General features: G+C 42.5%; 1 protein-coding gene across 1 annotated transcript in view; it reads right to left on the bottom strand.

The window, feature by feature from the left end:
- CPB2 (carboxypeptidase B2) overlaps nt 1-9,268 on the bottom strand; it is a 37,659-nt gene extending 28,391 nt beyond the window's left edge. The window contains 2 exon segments of the mRNA XM_074943765.1: nt 9,116-9,222; nt 9,224-9,268. Coding sequence (XP_074799866.1) covers nt 9,116-9,222; nt 9,224-9,268 — 152 coding nt within the window.
- Between the last annotated feature and the right edge of the window lie 7,898 nt (nt 9,269-17,166).

The following is a 17,166-nucleotide window of genomic DNA, read 5'->3' as shown; positions in this document are numbered from 1 at the left end:
CAGCAGAGAAACTGGCCCTCTCTCTTTACCTGTTGAGATCATACTGTGAGCACCTGATTGCAGGGATTTCCCTAAGCTCCCCCCTACATCCCCCCTGAATTTCCCCAACACCTCCTCCACCCCTTTTTGTGAACTAGTTACATGCAGTGTTGCCAATTTAGTGACTGTTTGGACATTTGAAATTGAAACATTAATACACACTTTAAAAGCATATGTATGATGAAGTACGTGTATCTGCAAAAGTATAATACATTTGAAAAGTATGAACATAGACTAGCTTCCTTATACAGCTGTTGTTTTTTTATGACAATGTCAGTGTCAATTCATTTCGGTGATGTTGGCCAACGTAATACTTTCAAATTATGATTTGTAAGCAAAGTCTAAATGAGCTCTCCCTGATAGCTAGTGATGGGCTGGGGTCGGGGGGGTCGGGGAGGGGCGGGGGAAGGCTTCAGAATCAAATTGTATTTACATTCACACCTAATCTACCTAGGTATCCAGCAAACAGAGCTGTGTTGCCCAGGTGATAGATTCTGGCTGGGGTTGGGTTACAAATCACTTGAATGCAGGGGGGAGGGTAATTAAATGTTGTTGATCTTATTGTATGAGTAAAGGGCAGTAGAACTGTACTTAGCCTGTGCTGGTTGAGCGCATCGAGAGAGGCTGGGGACAGTTGTTTTGCTTGATGGTCTGCCTGAGTCACAAGTACTATTTGACCTGCCCCTTTCCACTGTTTAAAGACTGAGCTGATTAGGCTCCATGGATAGTCTCTTGTTTTGTTAAGTGACCACTACAGCTGAAATCACTGATAATCAGGTCAAAGTGCTAAGACCTGCTGTGGGACAGCATTTCTGTGGAAGAGATGGCCCAGTCTGCACTAGCAGCAAGGTTTCCCCACTGAGAGCTCAGCTGAAATCACTGAGAGCTGGGTGGAACCTCAAGAGACCAACTGGCAGAGGTCACAGTGGCAGATGGCAGCAGAAGGTGATGGTGCAGGGCCATTGGCAATAGAGCGATGGAGTGAACGGTGGCACAATGAATAACAGTGGCCAGAGCTAACAGTGAGCAGCTGGAGGAACAAGCAAGGTGCCTTCTTTCCCCCCACCTGGGAGGTGAACTCATGTGAAAGCACCTCTGAACTCTGAGTCTCCACTGACCCAGGACAACACCGGTGAGTGTTAATGAGGCTGTTAAGAATGCTGGAGACACAACACAGTTCATGCGAACAAACATGGCTGTGGCATCATACTTTCTATTTAAGCAAGAGATACCACACACTACAAATTGGAGGCCAATGTTAAGTGCATTGTCACTTGTTCATCCTGAAGTTGAACACTGGTTCTGAACAAGACCAGCAAATGCTCACTATCTTTCTGCAAGAAACTCAGCTGACTGGCTAGAAGCATGTAATGCAACACTGAAAGACTCAACAGTTGAAAAAGTGAAAAACTCTCTCACCACATTCAAAAAATTTGCATACATGGCTGATGAATGCACCGATGCAAATGGGCATCAAGTATTAAGTCCTTGTGTACATTATCTTGATGTCTGTGGTAGGCCAGTAGATGCATTTCTAGATGTTCAAGTTATAGAAGACACATTGGCTGCATCTGTGACAACCCACATCTTAGAAGAGTTAAATGCTTCTCCGTTGGACCTCAAACAGATGGCTGCTTGTGCATTTGATGGAGCTGCAAACTTCTCTGGAAGACATGGTGGAATACAAGCTTTGCTCAGAGAAAAGTGTAACCCTAATCTCTCCTATACACACTGTAGAGGCCATCTACTCCAACTAGTGCTTGTGCGAGCTGCAGACTCTTCAAAAGACATTTACAAAACTATAAATTTAATGTATTAATGATGTTCTTTTTTCAGCAAGAGTCCAAAAAGACTGAATATCTTGGAAAATATAGAAGATACAGTGGGACTGAAGTTCAAATTAGTCCAACCTGGGAAAACCCTCTGGCTTTCTCATGAACGATCCTTGGCTGTTGTCTTAAAATTACTCCAGCCATTATTATTGCTTTGGAAAGTATCTACGAAGATGGGATGGTCTAAGTAGTGAGGCTGGTGGATTACTTTTGCTACTACATTCAGAGAAGACTATTTCCATTCTCTCTCTTGTAAGTCTACTGTTGAAAGCACTTGGGTCATTAAACAATGCCATCCAGGCATCTGCTACAACAGTAGTAGATCTTTGTCCAGCAATAGAAGTTACATTAATTGGATTGGATTAATACATTGGATTAATCAGAGAGCTATGCATTGAAAAAGTACTGAAAGAAACAAAGACTTCAGTCCAGAAGTTGACTAATGAAGGCATTTATATTGAATCCTTAAGTGAAGAGGACAAGCGGTGTTTGTTAAGACAACTGAAAAAAGTACACAGACGTGATTCTTAAAAAATCTACAACAGCGACTTCTAGATTCTACTCAACCTCTAGGTAGCTTTTACAGATCCCTGTCCTATAAAACACCGACAGTTGAGTGGAGTGAGGCACTACCAGCAATGGGGCTGCCACGTGCTCAGGACAGAATAGAGAATTTGAACACAGAGTGGAAAATCATTCAACGAATGAATGAAGATTTGACTTCAACTTCTTTTTTATCATCACTAGTGGCTCGACTTGATCTTTGTGCTATGTTTCCTGGGATGAAAGAAGTAGGAAGTCATCTCTTGCTACTTCCAGTCACAACAGCTACAGCTGAGCATTCTTTTTCATCATTGAATAGAATTTTGTGTTCTGAAAGAAGTCATCTTCTGCCTGATCATGTGAATGAACTAATGAGCATATCAATTGAAGGAATGGAAGTTCCAGACACACGAGAAGCCACCAAAGTTGAATGCATTGCATTCAAGAAGTTCATTAGCAGAGTTGTGCAAAATTATAACAAGAAACCAAGAAGGATGTAGATGTAGTGCTTCATAGAAGGCTTGAGTAGCCAACTTTAATTTGTGTGATGATTTTAAAACATGAGTTAAATCTAATAAAATGGTCATGAAACATTTTTCAGTTTTTACTATGGTGCCATACAGCCCACCTTCACGCTAATGGTCTCACCCCTCATCGGCCCTGACACCTCCCTCCCATAATTTTGAACACCCCCACTAATTTCAATTCCTGGGGAAAACACTGCCTGATGGCATGTCCTGGATTGCCACAAAATATGAATATACTCTTCCTTACACATATTAAAGATGCCCCAGCTCTCTTTTCTTCCCAGCGCCCAATCCTGTTCATCTCCGTCTTCCTTTGCTCCCCTCCCCTACCATCTACCTGCCTGCGGGTCATTTGGAACCCTATATACCACTGACTGGCTCCTCTCTCTCATTCTTTACAGTTACTGATACTCATCATCCTGCTTGAAACCCATAGCCAGAGTGGCCAGCTATCTGTTGTGCTGCTTAGTGCCCCACTTGTTCAGTTCAGAGCTAGGTGTCCTTCCTCTGACTGCATCCCTCACCCAAATCAGTGCCTGTTCACCACTGTAGGGAGGGACTGAGATGGGAAGCAGACCAGAGATGCACACACGCTGCTGACTGGGAGTTAAGGAATAACTTTCAACCCCTATATAAGTGCAGAACAGTGGTGGTTTAAATGCACCCTTATCAGGGAGTTAGGAGAAGCTTGAAATAGTACATGTGTATCAGGGATGCCAAGGGTTGGCTGTCCTTAAGAGTGAGATTTATAGCCCCAAAGAGTCAGGTGGCGTATTAGGTCATTGCTGAAAACAGGGACTCTCATCCTTGGTCCTTGGCAACATCCAATAGTCCCAGTTTTCAATCCAACCAGCACTTAATAGTTTGTTTTAAAATATGCGCTGTTTAATATTGCATATGGAACACTTAAATGTCCTCATTCATAGTAAGTTTAGGGCACATGAGAACTCTAGATGCAATGCAAACCAGTGGATTTTAATAAAAACAATTATTTGCTGGTTGGAACAAAAACGTGGATGGTTGACGATCCCTGAGACATAAATTTGTCCAGTGTGGTTTACATTTTGAACTGTATTTTGCAAAACCCACCATCTTTTGATCAAGTCCTGCTCATTTTTTGGGTGAATTCAGATTTTTTTTTTGCCTGCCAAGTATTCACACACACAAACAACCCACCCACCCCCGCTGCGTAGCTTCTTCTCTCCTCTTGCGCGCGTATAGAACGTGGGCCAGTAATCTCCATGGTTACCACCGTACACAAGTTTGGAAAGTGGCTTTCCAAGCTCTAAGCCTTGTGCCTGAGGCCCTCGATATATTGTTGTCTCTTGCAGTGCCTGAGTAAAAATATTTTAAATCTTTATATATTTACTCAAAATGAGTGGGATAAGCTCAAGAATTTGTGTGAGAGTGAGACAGCTTGCTAATGAGTGAGTCTGAGAAAGACTTGACATGTCTGATGTATAGGTAGGAGGAGCGGGGAGAGGAGCCGGTGCAGGTCTGAGCTCCATTTCCATTTTCTTGGAGTGGAAGCTGCTGACCCAGAAACCCCATGGTGCTGGTGACAGTGCATGAAGCAAGCTCTTGAAGGATGACTGACAACACCATTTCAGAAGATTGCCCTTAAAACAAAACAGACAGGGCTCTCAAAACATGTAGTTTTAATCTGTGGATCATGATTGTCACAACCCACTGCTGTGATTGATTTCTAGCTGTGACCTGACTGAGGCTAGCAACCAAGTGATTTATCATTTCTGATTTTAGCTGTGTTCCATGCAATCGCTGTTGTTTCTCAGGCAGAACCAACAATGTGCCAGCTTCTTCCCCTCCCCCCCCCCCATCATACGAGAGAGAACCAAACAGCAATCAAAGTTATGCAGCATTGGCTACTTGCCCACTTCTCAGGGCAAGTGCACTACATAGCTTGTCATTGGGGTTGTTTTGAAAAGGAGCTTGTCTCCTGATGCTGCTATCTACCATGGGAGTTAATTTTACAAAGGGTGCCTGAACTGGGCTGCCTCCATGTGACTTCTTCATGTAATTTCCATCACTCATTATAGTGCAAAGTTTTACAATAAGGTGACTACTGTGTATTCATATCACTGTCTTCTGTTGGATGGAATCAGAACTGCTCAGCTGACTGTTATAGGCATTACATTAGTCAACAGTTAATTGAGATTCTCCTATAACTTATGTTGGAGGGGCCTGAGCTTTTGGAGCAGAAGGATCTGAGTTCTGTCCTTATTGTTATTGTGCAATTTGGTGTGCACCCTGGAGAAATTGTGAAATCCTACTGATATATCTGGAGGACAGGAACTGAGAATTCTTATCCTAGACCCTCTCCAATCTGGCTTCTGTCACGTTCCCGTAACTGAAACCACTCTCTCCAAAGTCTCTAATGACCTCTTCCTAGCCAAATCTAGAACTAGTACTCCATCCTCATCCTTCTTGATGTGTCAACTACCTTTTACATCATCGAACATGCTTTCTTCTTGAAACCCAGTCCTCTCTGGGCTTCCATGAATTTATCCTCTCCTGGTTTTCCTCCTCTCTCTCTAATTGCTTTTCAGTGTGCCTGTCATAAATATAAAGGGAAGGGTAAACATCTTTAAATCCCTCCTGGCCAGAGGAAAAACCCTTTCACTTGTAAAGGGTTAAGAAGCTAGGATAACCTCGCTGGCACCTGACCAAAATGACCAATGAGGAGACAAGATACTTTCAAAGCTGGGGCGGGGAGGCTGGGGGGAGAAACAAAGGGTTCTCTCTGTCTGTGTGATGCTTTTGCCGGGAACAGAAAAGGAATGGAGTCTTAGAACTTAGTAAGTATTCTAGCTAGATATGCGTTAGGTTCTGTTTTGTTTAAATGGCTGATAAAATAAGCTGTGCTGAATGGAATGTATATTCCTGTCTTTGTGTCTTTTTGTAACTTAAGGTTTTGCCTAGAGGAATTCTCTATGTTTTGAATTTGATTACCTTGTAAGGTATTTACCATCCTGATGTTACAGAGGTGATTCTTTTACTTTTTTCTTCAATTAAAATTCTTCTTTTAAGAACCTGATTGCTTTTTCATTGTTCTTAAGATCCAAGGATTTGGGTCTGTGTTCACCTATGCAAATTGGTGAGGATTTTTATCAAGCCTTCCCCAGGAAAGGGGGTGTAGGGTTTTGGGAGGATTTGGGGGGGAAAGACGTTTCCAAGCGGGCTCTTTCCCGGTTATATATTTGTTAGACGCTTGGTGGTGGCAGCAATAAAGTCCAAGGGCAAAAGGTAAAATAGTTTGTACCTTGGGAAAGTTTTAACCTAAGCTGGTAAAAATAAGCTTAGGGGGTTTTCATGCAGGTCCCCACATCTGTACCCTAGAATTCAGAGTGGGGAAAGAACCTTGACAGTGCCTGTTAAGGGCTCCTCCTCATCCCCCCTCCAACTTCCTGTGGGTGTTCCATAGGGCTCTGTCCTTGTTCCCTTTCTCATCTTCCTCTGGACATTAGCTCTGGGTAATCTTATGTACAAAGACAAATTCAACTACCATTTCCATGCTGACAACTCACAGATCCCTCTCTACTCCAGACCTGTCTCCTTCTGTCCAAACTAAAATTTCAGACTGTTTCTTTGACATCTCCTCATGGATGTCTAGTTGCCAATTCAAACTCAAAACAGAGCTCTTAATCTTCTCCACAACCTCTCCCCACTATCTCCTCTCTCGATAATTGTGGACACCACCACCATCCTGCCTGTCATTCAGGCCTGTAATCTGGGTGTCATCTTTGACTCAGACCTCTCTCTAGATCCTCATATCAAGTCTATGTCTAAATCATGAAGATCCTTTCTGGATAACATATCTATGATATGGCCTTTCCTGTCAATCTACACAGCTAAAGCTCTCATCCAATGTTTTCATCATCTCATGTCTCAATTATTGCAACATCCTTTTCTCTGGTCTTGAAAAATGCGGTATTGCCCCACTCATATTTATTCAGAATGCTGCTACAAAGATCATTCTGCTAGTCAATTGCATTGACTGTCAATCTTCTCTTTCCATCCCTCCACAAACTTTGCCTTCTCTATCTCTTGAAACGTGACCTACCTATCTTTAGTTTCAAGGCCCTTCATTTCTATGCCTACCTATGATTTCTCCTCTGATCGGCCATCACCCACTTGTTAAATTTTCAGACACCTCCAGTATTTCTCTCATGTTGTTCTTCATGCTTGGGAGCTGCTCCTTGTAAACGTCAGCAAAGCTATCTTATTATCCACCTTCACATCCCTCCTTAAATCTCTCCTTTCCCATGATGCCTATAAAAAACTTGGCAACAGCCAGACTTTGATGTTCTGAGAGACCACTGTCCATCATGCTGCCCACTATTGTCTCATTATGTTCTTGTACTCCCTCGTCAGTCAGTCTGTATCCATGTGTTGTCACTTATCTTCTACATAGATCGCAAGCTCTCTTTTTGTTCTGTGTTTGTACATTGCCTAGCACAAAGGAATCCTGGTGTACAAATAGGGCTCTTGGGCACCATGGTAATACAAATAGTAAATAAGCATAACAGGTGGCCATGGATTTGTTACAGCTTCTTTCTGGCAGCCATGAGTGTCCTTAATCTCACCCTGTACGTATCTTGCTTTCCACCACTACTCATGGCTTGTATTTTTGACACATAAAACTGTCCCTCGTGACTAGGAATTAAGATATTTCATGACAATGGAGAACAGAGTTGTGAACAATGGAGTCTGTTCCCTCCCACACACCTTTTAGGTGCTGTAAAACCATCTCCACCCTTATCCCCTCCCTAAAACAGTTCAGTGAGATGGACACATTCCAGCGTTGCCAACTTTCATGATCTTATCACTAGCCTTGCAATATTTGGCATTTTTCTTAAAGATCCACCTTCTGGAATCATGCTACAGGCATTGTGGTTACAGAGAAAAGTTTGGAAATGTGATCCCTAAATGCTCTGACACCAGTAGTCAAATAAAATGCATTAGTTTTGAAATCTCATGACTTTTCAGCCAATTTCAATGTTTTTAGGGGACGTGACTCATGATTTTTGAACACTGGCAGTTGCAAATACTGCATTTCTGCTGACTAGGTCAAATCTTAACTATTTTGTTTAAACGTTAAAAAAAGCTTCAACTGGTCTAAATTGGTGTAGCTCCATTGACTTCACCCAAAGGTTATTTTAATGAACCTGTCCACTTCCTTCCCTATTTATCCCATTGTGTGTAACCAGTTGTAACCTGTATTTAGGTAACCGTTGGAAAATGTGATTACAACACAAGGCAATAAAAGACTTCGGGCACAAGACTAGGAGCTGGCAGACCGGCATCTAGCTTCTATTCCCAGTTCTGCCACAAACTTTTAGTGTGAACCTGAGTAAGTACATAATAACAGTGTTGTGAGGTTTAATTCATTAATATTTGTGTAGCAGTTTGATATCTTCCGATAGTAGATGCTATTTAATCATGGTTATTTTTGTTACTGGTTTTGCTCAATATTTGCACTATCTTTTTATCTCCACATAGCACAGCGTTTCAGATTTTAAAACCAACTAAATATTAGAAAATATAATCTTTTGGGCTGTTTTTGTTTCTGGCATCTGTTTTCATGTTTTCACCAGAGCTTTTTGGTTTCAGGCCATTTCTGAGGTTTATTAATAGGTAACAATAAAGCTGGTTCTCAGATGTCATACACGGATGAAATGGCTATTCGAAAATGAATTATGGCAGGAAAAAACAATCATAAAAACTTTTTAGAAAGAAAACAGATTGTTAGCACTTTCAGAAATGGTTTCTATTTCCACTTCAAGAAGTAATTCATTTAAAGCCTTGTTTTAAGGCAAATGAAGCAAATTATTTTTTTCCATTAAGCTTAAGTATGCCATTTAACTGCATTCCAGAGCACTGACTGAACAGAATTGATTTGCACTTAAACCAAAAAGAATAGTTTTAATATGATTAAAAACATAGGATTTATGGTTGCAAAGGAAACATATATTAATTTCATTGCCTACGTCATCTATATATTATATTGATCTATACATCCAATTACAAATACAATACATAACCTTAGATCTTTGTAAAATGTTTGTTTATACCAGTAGGAGATATTATGGTTCAGCCAGACAACCTTCCGTACCCACAGCCACTAAAATACAGATAGTACCAGGAGTTTGTTACCTTTGAAAAGTGAAGACATGTTTTTGCTGAATGCAGATAGCTAGGGTGACAAAGAGGAGGTAAAACTTCATCTCAGCAGCATCTGCCGTGAAATCAAGTGCCGTTAGAGGAAGCCAAGGGTTCAGGACCTACACTATAGATTTCTAAAACCATTATTTGAAGAGTGGTTAAAATTTAATACTGTCACTCTTCTCTGTCCCCTGCTTCCTGTGGTTGAGTAAATGTGACTTAATTCCTGTGGGAGATTCTGATCATATTGATGAAGCAAATACTAGAAGGGACATGGTACATTTTAATCATTTTCATATTGATGAGTCACTTTGTCTTTTGAGCTTTTAAATAATTTTATTGTGGCTACAAAATTCGGACCTAAACAAAAAGTCACATTGATACCTAAATTGTTGATGTTATCATTCTATACAGCATACAGGAAATCAAGGTCTAATGTGAAACGGGGATGGTGCTCTCAGTCCCAACAGAAGCAGATAGATATCCATGTTATTCTCTTACTACTTCAGATCAGGATTGGAACACATCTCCTAGACCTGCTTCAGCCACAGCTGATCTTGCCCACTTTTGGTGCTGCATTGGCCAACTCCAGCAGAGTGGGGACCGTGGGCCACTTGCATTGCTGCACCCCCTTTCTTGGGAGATTTTCCATTGCTGAGCCCCAGAGCCTGGATTTTCCACTGGTGGAAGCCAGGTAATGAATCAGGCCCTCGAGGTTTAGCTTTGTGATGGGAAGTACTAACTGTTTTGCATAGGATTCTTCCTGTCTTACAATCCAGAGAGGAGCACTGGTGCTTTCTGCTTTTAGGCCCAGTGAGACTGAGAGGGAAAAATATAGAAACAATAGTGCTTCAAATGAAAATTAAAGGCCCCAAACTTTCCCTGTATCTTTGTTAATTGCTGCATATAATACTTGAAATAAGATAGGTGATGATACCGGGCTGAAGAACCTGAAGATCAATGGAGGGGTTGATGTCTAGTGATCACAGCAGGGGATAGACGTCTGAGTTATAGTCTCAGCTTTGGTAGTGGTTTGCTGCATGATGTTGGCCAGGTCCTTTAACTTCTCTGTGCCTAAGTTTGCTTATATAAATACATATAATAATGCGTACCTCCCTTAAAGGAATGGTGTGAACCTTAATTCATTAATGTTTGCAAAGTGCTTGAAGATCCTCAGATGAAAGCTGTATAGTATTATTTAACAAAAACAGTTGAGTCTTTTAAACTCAGGACATTTCTTGAATGTATCATAAGACAAATAATGGATCCCAACACAGCCAAAAATGAAAATAAGCCAAAGGAAAAATACCTCTAATGTGTCAGTAAAGATACATGAACCGTAAAAAAAGACCCTGAATTACAAAAGAAGGGCAAGACTGATTGAGCAGGACATAGGAAATGAAAAATAATAACGAATAATGAAAAGAATCACTACAATGCCCCCCATTACTGCCTAGATTTCAAAGTCCCTTTTTAATCTTTTCTAAACTTTGTACAAATAAATATCAGCTTCTAGTAAGTTACACAAACAGTTCTCAGATAAGGAAGCAGTGAGCACTCTGCCACCATGGTTGATGTTTAAACCAATGGTTCAAGTGCTCCTCTGTCATATGAAAAGCTGCCTGCTGCATTGAGACCAGATCTCCAGAAGGCTCTGGATAAATCAACGATTTATCTTTAGAATTAACTGTCTCTCTTCATTTTGAAATGTGTAGCAAAGTAGAATATTGGAGGATAGAGCAATCTGAAGACTGAGCTTCAAATCACATGACACAATCTGAAGACTGAGCTTCAAATCACATGTAGCAGGGACCCTAGGAAATAATGTATTATAGTCATCCAGACTATTAATGTATGTAGTTAGCTGATTGATTAATTGATAAAAGTGCCCATCACTACAGTCTCTAGTCATTGTATTAGTTATAGAAACAACTTACCGGATAATAACACTAAAGAGTCTTATTCCACTGTGAAACCAGAGCCTCTTACATACACACACAAACATCACTCCGAAGTCACTCCTAGGTAGGCAAAAATTAATTCGTTTCACAAGATTCTCTTGACACTAGAAAGTCTTGTTGCTCTCTTGTCAATGGTCACTAGACTTGGTACTTCTGACCTCTCCTGGTCTTTTTGAGTTCACCCTCCTCAGGTCTCAGGCCTTAAGATGTCTCCTTTCTCTTGGGATGGAATCATGTGATTCTCTCACTCTCAGAATCTGCCCTGGGCTGCAGCCCCTTGTTCTTAACCACAACTACTGTCAGCAGGCCTGATTTATCTTCAATGTGTGGATTTCTGGTCCCACTGAGAGCAATGACAGTGATAACCAATAACCAGACAGCCTTCTGAAAGCAGAATATTATTTATTTAGAACCAAAGCGTTTAAGAGCAAATAGATCTTAAAATAATAAACCAGTCTATTGGCATGCCTGCCTCTCCCTAAGTCTTGCCATCCCCTGGATCTGGGAAAGCCCAGCTTCTTTAGAGCCTCTGTCAGTCTCTGACAACTGACCTCTCCCTTTCTCTCCTGAGAAGGACTTTTTAACTGTTTTGTTTCCTTTTGATCTCTCAGCTCCCAGTCTGGCAAAACCAGGCTTGAATCTGCATTGGAGACACAATAAAGGATCCCCAAAGCTAATAGCTTTCCCCATTATCTTTGAAGGTGTGTTGGAGATTGCTTATCTAGATCTATTGTGGTTCTTTCCTGCTTACTCATCCAACAACTCTCATTGAGTTAAATCAATATAGGCTATAATAAACATTCCAATCGCCTCATCTAGTTTTACAGTCTGCCTCAATTACAAGGCTACATATACCGTGTTCATAATATTATTACACTATTCCTAGATGAATTAGATGAATCTGTGAGAGGCTGTGCCTGCATGCTCATTAGCATAAAATCATAAAAACTTGGGTCTGGAAGGGATCTTGAGAAGTCATCAAGTCCAGCCCCCTGAACTCTGGCAGGACCAAGTAAACCTAGACCATCTCTGATAGGTGTTTGTCCAACTTGTTTTTAAAAACCTCCAGAGATGGGGATTCCACAACATCCCTTGGAAGTCAATTCCAGTACTTAACTATGCTTATAGTTAGAAAGTTTTTCCTGAAGTTTAAGGTAAATCTCCCCTGCTGCAGATTAGGTTAATTACTTCTTATCCTACCTCTAGCTGACGCAAAGAACAATTGATCACACCCTCTTTATAACAGCCTTTAACATATTTGAAGACAGTTGTCAGGTCCCCTCTCCCTTTTCTTTTCTCAAGACTAAATATGCCCAGGTTTTTTAACCTTTCCTCATAGGTCATGTTTTCTACATCTTTTATCATTTATATGTTGTTCGCCTCTAGACTCTCCAATTTATCCACATCTTTCCTAAAGTATGATGCCCAGATCTTGACACAGTATTCCAGTTGAGGCCTTACCAGCACCGAGTAGAATGGGACAAGTGCCTCCTATGTCTTACCTCCTGTTAATACCCCTAAAAATGATATTTGCCTTTTTCCCCTCTAAATAGAAGACTTACACTTTTCTTCATCTTTCTCTTTCTCCCAGTGTATTTATAGAACCTCTTCTTATTGCCTTTTATGTCCCTTGCTAGGTGTAACTAATTTTGTGTCTTAGCCTTTCTGATTTTATCCCTACATGCTCGAGCAATTCTTTTGTACACCTTAGTAAGTTGTCTGTTTCCATTTTTTGTTGGATTCCTTTTTTATTTTCAGATCATTAAAGAGCTCCTGATGGAGCCATATTGATCTCTTCCTATCCTTCCTGTCTTTCCTTCGCATTAGCATAATTTGAAGTGGGGCCTTTAAAATTGTCTCCTTGAGAAACTGCCAGCTCTTCTGAATCCTTTTATCCCTTAGCTTTTCTTCCCATGGGACCTCTCTCACTCAACCAGTTCTCTGAGTTTGTTAAAGACTGCTTTTTTTGAACCCCATTGTCCTTATTCTGCTGCTCTCACTTCTTCCTTTCCTTATAACCATGACATCTGTCATTTCATGATCACTTTCACCCAAATTGCCTTCCACCTTCGCATTTGCAACCAATTTTTCTCTGCTGGTCAGAATCAAGTCTAAAATGGCTGTCCCCCTTGTTACCTCCTCCATTATCTGAAACAAAAAGTTGTCCCCAATACATGCTGAGAACACACTGGAAATTTTGTGTTTTATGTTTAGCTGTATTAGTTTTCCGACAGATGTCTGGGTAATGTTCCCCATTACTACCAGATCCTGTGTGTTTGGATATTTCTGTTTGTTCTAGAAATGCTTCATCCTCCTAAATTGGTGGTCTATAATTAAGGCTACGAGTCTGTCACAGAGATCACGGAACTCATGGATTCCATGACTTTCTGGGACCTCCAGGACTTCTGCAGCCTGCTGGTGTGCCTGACTCCAGGACCCCCGGAGCAGCTTGGGTGGCCCCAGGGCCAGCCCCACCAGTCCCCCCAGAAACAGTGGCGATCCTGGGCTGCCCCCCCGGCGCCCCCAGCAGCAATGGTGGCAGCAGTCTCGGGTCGCCTCACCCCCAGCAGTGGCGATCCCGGGCCACCCCCCCGCCTGCAGCAGTCTTCCCAGGCCATCCCCTGCCCGTGTCAGCAGTCCCACTCCCCCACCACCAGTGACAGTGGCCCCGCCCCCACAAGCGGCAGCGGTCCTGGGTCATCCCCCGCCAGTGGCATCCTCCGGGGGTCCCGGAGCCCCCCAGAGCACCAACGGGTGCCTGAGAGCCCCCCAGCACCAGTGGGCACCCCAAGAATACCCAAGACATAGTCAGGGTTACATAGTACAAGTCATGAACAGATCACAGGGCTGTGAAGTTTTGTTTATTGCCCGTGATGTGTCCATGACTTTTACTAAAAATACCTGAGACTAAATCTTAGCCTTATCTATAATAGACCCCCTACCATGATATCATCCCTATTTTTCTCCTTTTATGCATATATATAACACCAGAGGACATACTTCCCATGAATACATTCCACTGTATGCCTATTGGCCAAAATTTTCAAACCTAGTTGCCTAATCCTATGTTGCTGAATTTGTTTTTTGGCACCTATATTAAAGTGGCTTGATTTTCAGAAGGGCTGAACACACATACAACTCTCACTAAAATTGAGACTATCTTTTTTTAAAGTGCCTAAATATCAGTTTAGAAATCTAACTTTAGGCACCCAGGTTTGAAATCTTGGCCAATATGCATATAGGGCTAAATTCACAAAGGAACTTGTGGGTTGCAACACTCAGCATCATCATGCCTAACTTTTAGGCGCCTAGAAAGTCACTGGGATTCACAAAGCCTGAGTTACATGTTCAGGCTTCTTACACAATTTATGGAGGGAGACAGTTGTCTAAGGGCTTGTCTACACTACCTGCCGGATTGGCGGGCAGCAATCGATCCAGCAGGGGTCAATTTATCATGTCTAGACTAGATGTGATAAATCAACTGCTGAGCACTCTCCCATCGACTCCGGTACTCCACCAGAATGAGGAGTGCAAGCGGAGTTAATGGGAGAGCGTCAGCTGTCCACTTACTCCAGTGCAGACACCACGGTAAGTAGATCTAAGTACGTTGACTTCCGTTACGCCATTCATGTAGCTGAAATTGCATATTTTAGATCGATCCCGTGCGGTAGTGTAGACAAGCCCTAAGACGGGGATTCACAAAAACCAGCACTCCACCTAAGCTAACCAATGTCATGGTGAGGGATGTGTCCTAAGCCCCACCTGTTTCAGGACATTTACTGCCTAAATCTGGTCTGGAGGGTCATGCCTCCCTCCACTTGGCATTCTCAACATTAAACTCTCATAACTTTCAATCCAGTGGTTATGGTACCCATCTGGAATCAGGGAGTCCCAGGTTCAAGTCCTCCTCAACCTGAGGGGGAGAAGGAATTTGAAAGGAGATCTGCCACCTCTTAGGTGTGTGCCTGAACCACTGAGCTATGGGATAGTCTGGCCTGGGTCTCCCTCAATCTCTCCTATTGTACCGTGGATAAATAATTAATGTAATCGGATTAGAGGGACTGGATCCTGGGTCATCCACATCCTGGGTGACTGCTCTAATCACAAGCCTAAGGAATCATTTGCATGCTTTCTCTCTTTGGTCCAGTGACTTGTTTTAATTATTTAGCCAAAGTGGAATAGCTTCAACAGGAAAGGTTGAGGGAGGCCCCTCTCCCACCATCAGAATATCCCATAGTTCAGTTGAATCTGTGTGTGGAAAAGAAACCTTTAATAAAAAGGGGAAAGCAACCCAGCATTAACTTGGGAAAAATGCTGCAAGAAGGATTCGTAAGTATAAGACTTGAGCAAAACACCCACCACAGAGTATGCTGGGCAATGTCCTTTGCCTCATGTTCTTAAGTCCGACAACCAAAAGTTCCTTTAAAGTGTCCCTCCCTTCTCCCTCCACCGCACCCCACTCACAGTTGTTGTTCTTGGTCAGTGAAGACCCAGAGTTTAGAAGTGCATTTGCGTGAGTTCACCTCCCACCCTGGGAGGTATGGGGGGGAAGGCATCTTGCTCACTCCTCCAGCCACTCATTCTGCTGCTGGCCACTCCATCTGCTCTGACACCTGCTCCAGTCCACCCCACTGCTCCTCTGCCCACTCCACTGTACCCTCTGGGGTATCTTGAGGTCCCACCACTTAACATAGCTTCTAGCGATTTCAGTTGTTAGTAGGGAAGCCTCCCTGCTGGTACAGGCTAGGCAATCTCTTTCACAAAGACACTATCCCAAAGCAGGGATAATGCTTAAACCTGGTTATCAGTGATTTCAGCTCTAGTTATCTGCAACAAAAGACTCTCAATTGAGTCTTAATCAGTTCTGTTATTACACAGTGAAATGAGAGAGAGTCAGATGGTGCCTACAACCCTTAGGCAGCACCCACACCACCATATACAAACTCCTGTCCCCACCCTCTCTCTTCTGTATGGGGCTTTGGCACCTCTATCCCCTGCTGAGAAAGTGCAGTTTGGTTGAGGGTGAACCCCTCAATCAGGGCATGCCAAGCACAGTTCGGCTTCCCTTGATTCACACAACAAGAATAACAACGCTTTATTACCCTTACACGCAATAACAAAGTGACTTGCAATCCAACACCAGCCAAAAGTGATCATTTGGGCAAAGCAGCCCCATCATGCTGCACATCTAGGCAAAGTGGATGTGTCTATGCAAACAAGGTGTCTATGCAAACATGGAGTCTTCTCCCCTAGCTCATCACTAAATGCCAGGGGAGAGCTCATGCATACCCTGTTTACACAGTGGTTAGTGCCCATTTCTGAAAGGTGGCAGATCCCCATTTTAACTCCCTTTTCCCATTATGTGAAGAAGGGATTTGAAGCAGGGGTCTCCCACATCCCAGATGAGTACCTAACCAGTGAGCTAAAAGTTACAATTAAAGTCTTTCTTCTCCTCCTTGCCCTCCCTTTTGTGTGCTTGTCTGTGAGGTTTGATCCAGTAGCTGTGTTCAGAGCTCACCTACTAGACTGGGCCCGGCAGGAGAGTTAGGTGGACAAATGCCTACTTTCTTCCATTTCATGACTTGCTCAGGATTTAGCCATTTGGACTCCTAGAGTGAGGAACAGTGTGTGTGTGTGTGTGTGCGCATGCTCAGAAGCAGAAACAGAAACATAGGTACCTCAGATACTTTTACTGCAAAAACTTAGGTGCAGAGTTTAGGCACCTACAGCATTCGGCGGCAGCTGAGTGGGAGTTTTACGAATACCAGTGGCATCTGATCCCGGGATTTAGGTACCTAAAGTGGAAGTCAGGCATCTAAGCCTCTTGGTGAATCTAGCCCATAGTGAAACATGTCCATGGAGATCTATGTCATGTGATGGTTAGATGTGTGATACTATTGAGCATGAAGGCACGGTGTTGTAGAGCAGACTTCCTGCCAGTTTCCTCTTCAAGGCACTTCTTCAATAACTCACAAATCCTTTTGTCTATACACAGACCTTCTTGGGTTTTGATGTATTAAATTAACTAAAACGTTCCAAATAAAGTTAAGCCCATCTGTTTTCCCTTATCTCTCCCATATT

The sequence above is a fragment of the Natator depressus genome, chromosome 1 (assembly GCF_965152275.1).
Source record: "Natator depressus isolate rNatDep1 chromosome 1, rNatDep2.hap1, whole genome shotgun sequence".
Lineage (NCBI taxonomy): Eukaryota > Metazoa > Chordata > Testudines > Cheloniidae > Natator > Natator depressus.
Note: the sequence above shows the minus strand (reverse complement) of the source record. Positions and strands in the feature narration are given on the sequence as shown.